General features: G+C 39.6%; 1 protein-coding gene across 1 annotated transcript; it reads right to left on the bottom strand.

The window, feature by feature from the left end:
• Positions 1-217: 217 nt before the first annotated feature.
• On the bottom strand, positions 218-4807 carry LOC116304399 (anionic trypsin-like). Its single transcript, XM_089027828.1, has 5 exons — positions 4701-4807; positions 3658-3859; positions 3346-3495; positions 1724-1956; positions 218-1552 (listed from the first exon to the last, which is right to left on the bottom strand). The coding sequence occupies exons 1-5, from the start codon at positions 4759-4761 to the stop codon at positions 1386-1388; spliced, it is 813 nt and encodes a 270-aa protein (XP_088883954.1). The 5' UTR covers positions 4762-4807; the 3' UTR covers positions 218-1385.
• Positions 4808-6000: the final 1193 nt, after the last annotated feature.

The raw sequence follows: 6000 nt of genomic DNA, 5'->3' as shown, positions 1-6000 counted from the left end.
GAGATTTGAAGTACATAGTACATAGACAACGATTCCTAAATCATTTATATTACCCTTTATCATCAGTTCCATTCGCAGGTAAAACTATCCTTATTGGCACCAAAGGTCAATGAAGTCTTATATTCGTACGTGATTTCCACTCGAGTAAACATTGACGTTTTTGTAATATGTTTTTCATGCATTTTCTAATTCATATGATTCGATTTTCTTCGTTTGTTTTGAGCTTTATTTTCCTTTGGTTTTACTCAGCTCTCTAGTCGTAAACGTCTGCATTAAAGTCACTTGTCTAAACGAGAATGGCAGCTTGTTTTGGCTAACATGCTCAATCTTAAACTCGTCGTTACTAAAACATGGAATGACCTACAACCACCTACAACAGCCTAAAACCTTTTAAAACTACCTAAAACAAGCTACAACCACCAACAACCACCTCACAAACAATCTAAAATCACCTAAAACGAGCCATAAATGTCTAAAAGTAAGGCGAAACAACCCCGAAACAACAAGTCACGTTCATGAAATACGAGAATCGAACATAACCTTCACCTCCCTAAACTATAAGAAAATGCTGACCTCATATCCTCCTCCACCTGAATGATGAGGCATATAAGAGGGTGGTAGTGAAAGTTTTGTTCTAAAGTATAAATAGAATGATGAGGCATATAAGAGGGTGGTAGTGAAAGTTTTGTTCTAAAGTATAGAATGATTTCGTATTTCGTGAACGTGTGTGTAAAAACGTGACTTTAATCCTTAGGTATGAGGGGACCATGGAGAGTAAGATTTTTTTTTTTTTTTTTTTTTTGGTCGGGGGAGGAAGAAGGTGAAGATTTTGTTCGATTCTCGTATTTCATGAACGTGACTTGTTGATTCGGGGTTGTTTTGCCCTACTTTTAGACATTTATGGCTCGTTTTAGTTTGTTTTAGATTTTAGATTGTTTGTGAGGTGGTTGTAGGTCATTGTAGGTCATTCCACTTTTTAGCGACCACGATTCCAACTCTTACTCAACTCAACTTGTAACTCGCTCATTATCCTATCTCGTCAATAAACACTGAGGGACGGATGGGTGAGATTTGAAGTACATAGTACATAGACAATGATTCCTAAATCATTTATCTTAGTTTTTCTCATCATCTTCCATTCGAGAATCAACATTTGTCTTTCTCTCTTTCTATCAATCAGTTGGTTGTAATCTAACATCAGTTACATCTCTAATAACAATACAAACACAAAATCATTAAATAACCTTCATACTTGATTTATCAATTATCTATATTATTACTCTTTGTCATAATTATTATATTCTCATGAAAACTGCAATAAACGACTATTAACATTGCTTAGCTAGTAAATCATCACACATCTTTCGCGCTCTCTTTTTATTCAATCAGTTGCAATTGGCTGCAATCTTGTTCTGTATCCATGAGTGAAAGTACTTGACTCGCGCATAGACGCCATAAAGGTTAGGAAAGGCACATCCGACTCCCCAGCTGGTGGCACCGTGAAGGTAGAATCTGCCTCCATTCTCACACACCATTGGTCCACCAGAATCACCTGGAAATATTAACATAATGGCGTTACGACTTTTTTCAATCCATCCATTATTCCATCCTTCCATCCATGTTTTCGTACCGCTGCAACAATTAATCCCTCCCTCCCAATCCAATCCTTCCATCCTTCCATCCTTCCATCCTTCCATCCTTCCATCCATTCATCTTTTCGTACCTTGACAAGAATCAATCCCTCCTTGCTTGAGTCCGGCACAAAGCATAGATGCATGTAATTCCTTGTGATATGTCTCTTTACAAGTAGTTTGATTGACAATGGGCACTTGTGCCTGACGAAGAACATCAGCGTCTGGTCCCGCAAAACTCGTATCACCCCATCCTGTGATGTAGCACGTTTTTCCGGGACGTACTTCTGGGATGTTCCAGGGAAGACACACGGGATGGACATATCTGTTGAATGGATCAAGTCAATAGTCCTTATTGCAGTTAAGCACGACGACTCAGAGGTAGATCATATTCACGACGGTCACTCTAGTGTATATACTTCCATGTACATTCGTTTAGAATTCTATTCACGGCGGAGCTCTACAAAGAAACAAAACAGCGCCAGGGAGGGAGGGTGGGAGTAAAGAAAACCAAGGTGAGCACCCGCCGGCCAGGGAAGTGAGTACAGCAAAACAGTAATTATAGAGGCCTTGCACCATCATATGATGGCAGCCATGACAGGAGGCATATATAACAATAGAGTCTTTTTCTCCTGGGAAACTGAATCCTTTCTCATGTAAATCAGATTAAACCGGATTCAATTGTTCCTGCCTCCTGTCATGGCTGCCATCACGCGATGGTGCAAAGCCTCTATACATAAGACTCCGATCCTGTATTCCTGGGCACTTTTAATTTGAGGATTTACCACAGGTTACGTATTCTGAAACTTAGATCTATATTATTTTAGACCTTATGTTTTTTTCATTTCAGACCAAGTGTCATTCTCTTAAAAATAAGATTATTGATTGAGTTGTGCCTTCTCTTGTGTAACTGTTAGACAAAGAAGTGATACTCTAGAGAATGACACGTGGTATCTAATGTGACAACAACGTAGCATGCCCAAACTGAAAGGGTCAGTTGTCCAAATCCACTTGGGCGTAATGTTTCCCATTTCAGACCAGGTGTTATTTTCTTGAGAATAAGATTATTTGTTTGAATAGTCCCCTTTAAAATCCCTGCGCCATCTTGAAAGGTAGCCGTGAGCTTGCAATGATAGAGACCTTTTTTAATACCTTGGACAATTATTCACAGGTCTCTATCACTGCAAGCTCACCGTTCGTCTCGCTACGATACAAATGCACGGCTACCTTTCAAGATGACGCAGGGAACTGTGAAGGAGACTATTGTATGCATACTCAAACAAATGGGCATATTCATGCACAACCGTTAAACAAAGAAATGAAACTCAAGGGAATGACACGTGCCCTGCAATGGTAAACATAATATACACCTATTTCAAAAAACGTCGGTCGGAGATTCGAAATCTGAGACGGAAAGGCATTGTGGGTTGTAAGCTGTAAATTGTTTGTGGTTTTAATTAGTAGTTTGCAAAAAGTTAATATCTTGATATACTGACTTTGAGCGATGACCTGTGCTGGCAAACTATCTGGGTAAGTGTACATTGAATTCGTAACGAGAAAACACTCAGTCCTCCACAATTCCAATCGATCTCAGATTTCTGATTTTAGATATCCAACCGACAGCGTTTTTTGAAATAGGTGTATACGTATACAATGAAGCTAGGTCTTAGCTTGACACAGATTCACTAGTTAGTCTTACAGTTGTATCTCTAACCTGTTCAATATTGCTGGTCTGTCTAGCTTGAGAAGAGCGATATCGTGAGCGTGATGCGCGGGTGACCCGTATGATTCATGAATGATGACACGGCTAACATTAAATTCTTGTTCAGTTTTCACGCAACCTTCGCGTTTATAAGCGCCCAACCTAAAACACGGTAAACAAATACATTATGAAAAAGACAGACAAACAGACCGACAGACAGACAGACCGACAGACCGACAGACAGACAGACCGACAGACAATCAGTTTATGATGAAGATGATGATGGAGATGATGATGATGATAAGCAAACCGTTCCATCTGTACCTTATTCTTATGTGATGTTGTTGCCTATTAAAAGGACAATGCGCTGCGGTTAAAACCCATTGAGGAGAAATCAATGAGCCCCCACACCGTTGTTGCCAGCGGTTTTTAATGTATAAGCGAAACATTGCTTGCCAAGGCCAGTCCCCATGCTGAGCCGCCTGGCCTCCAATTATCCTGGTGTGTGGACGAGTTCCGCACAAAGCTGAAACAATACAAAACAAAGCAAAGCATTGGCATTGATTTTATCAAACCAGAAAATCAAACTCTGGGCTAATCTAAGTCAGGGTATGGGTAACTCACAGATCAAACCCTGAAACAACCTCTGAGCTGATCTAAGTCAGAGAATGGCTAGCTCACAGGGCAAACCCTGAAACAACCTCTGGACTGATCTAAGTCAGGGCATGGCTAACTCACAGATCAAACCCTGAAAAAACCTCTGGGCTGATCTAAGTCAGGGCATGGCTAATTCTCAGATGGAACCCTGAAACAACCTCTGGACTGATCTAAGTCAGATCATGGCTAACTCTCAGATGGACGAACAGTGAAGCAACATCTGGTTTTATTTTATTAAGGACACGGATAACAAATCTAATCGAAATTTAGAGGATTCGACCCAATCCACTATTTTCCCAATTTTTTAATACGACGAAGTACTAGCGTCCGAAACGTCAAGTTTTTTCATCTTTTCACGGTAGTATAATTTACCTTTTTATCATCACTGGTTCATTAGAAACACCGACGCAGCTCACACTAGTTTCTAGTTTCAATATTTTCTTATTTCATTCCCTAGAGTATCATTTATTTGTTTGTAGTTTACTTGGGCGCAATCGAGAAAGACATTCAACAAGCGGTATGATTTACAAAGAAATGTATGGTCGTGACGGAAGACTTGCCACACAACCATACATTTCTTTGTAATTTATAGTGTTATCAAAAACATTTACTCCCAAAATAATGAACAAATTACCCTCGAAAATGAAGCATTTCCTCCAAACATTCCAAGTTATCAAATTCTAAATTTGATAAAAATGGGAAAAACTTACGTACGTTCTTGGACAGTGCTCCTCCAATGAAGCAGATCAAGACGGTCCACATCAACGCCATGACAGTACTGTACTTCAAAGACGTTAACTAATATTTTCAGTCCTTAGCGTTATTTTATACCATTATTTTCCACTTAATTGACTTCTAATATTATTTTCATCGGCCGTCTGAACAAATAGCATAAAAGGAGGTAATTAGATATTTGAGTTGTGTTCAAAAGATGAAAGGCGGCCCAAAAATTCACACCATCACAACTATCATTTATCATCAAATTATCTATATGTTAACGTTTTAGTTATATTCACTTTGAAAGCAGTGGTATTTTTTGCTATCTGATTGGCTCTAAGGATCTAAGGAGTACAATGTAATCAACATTCGAATCATTTTCGGAGTTTGAAATCGCACTGTTTTGAAGAGAGCAAACTGACCTAGCATTTAACCAATCAGATTACCGAAAACGAAAGCCGAAAATAAGAAAGGGACAGAACTTGAAGGAGTTTTTCTTAAAGACAGACTCTTTAGTGGTAGTGGTAGTGGTAGTGGTAGTGGTAGGGTAGTGGTAGTGGTAGTGGTAGTGGTAGTGGTAGTGGTAGTGGTAGTGGTAGTGGTAGTGGTAGTGGTAGTGGTAGTGGTAGTGGTAGTGGTAGTGGTAGTGGTAGTGGTAGTGGTAGTGGTAGTGGTAGTGGTAGTGGTAGTGGTAGTGGTAGTGGTAGTGGTAGTGGTAGTGGTAGTGGTAGTGGTAGTGGTAGTGGTAGTGGTAGTGGTAGTGGTACCAACAGATGGCAAAGCGAACATGGCTGCCGACAGTTTCACTACACGAGTAGCCGCTGGCCACTTAAGGCTCAAAACTCCCAGGCAGTCCATTATCTCATAGCGCAATGGATGCATTTTCAAGAGAAAATCCTGAAATATTAGGAAATATTGAGCTTTGAACAAAATATTTGCTGATTGGCTAATTCGCTTGAGATTCAAGAGAAGTCAAATCACCTGGTTGGCTGGACAATCCAAAAGACATATATTTACCGTACAATGTGTGCTCAAATTAAAGTGATTTGAGACAAAATATATTTCTATAGAACAGGCAAGCTTTATGTTTACGATAAAGTGCATTAGCACTGAATGATGTTTATCGTGATTTCCTGCCTCCTGGGTCAACAAAAGAGAGCATTAGATTTCCAGGCCTGCTTTTCACAAGCGGCGAACGAATCGTTATCCTATATTTCTCTTTACTTTTTTTGCAAACCTTCTCACAAAAGACAAATATTCTTATTCTACCCCCCTTCCCCCCAAGTACTTGGG

Source organism: Actinia tenebrosa, unplaced genomic scaffold, assembly GCF_029948245.1.
Source record: "Actinia tenebrosa isolate PJP-AT-01 unplaced genomic scaffold, QUT_ActTen_1.0 PGA_scaffold11__36_contigs__length_13525064, whole genome shotgun sequence".
Classification (NCBI taxonomy): domain Eukaryota; kingdom Metazoa; phylum Cnidaria; class Anthozoa; order Actiniaria; family Actiniidae; genus Actinia; species Actinia tenebrosa.
Note: the sequence above shows the minus strand (reverse complement) of the source record. Positions and strands in the feature narration are given on the sequence as shown.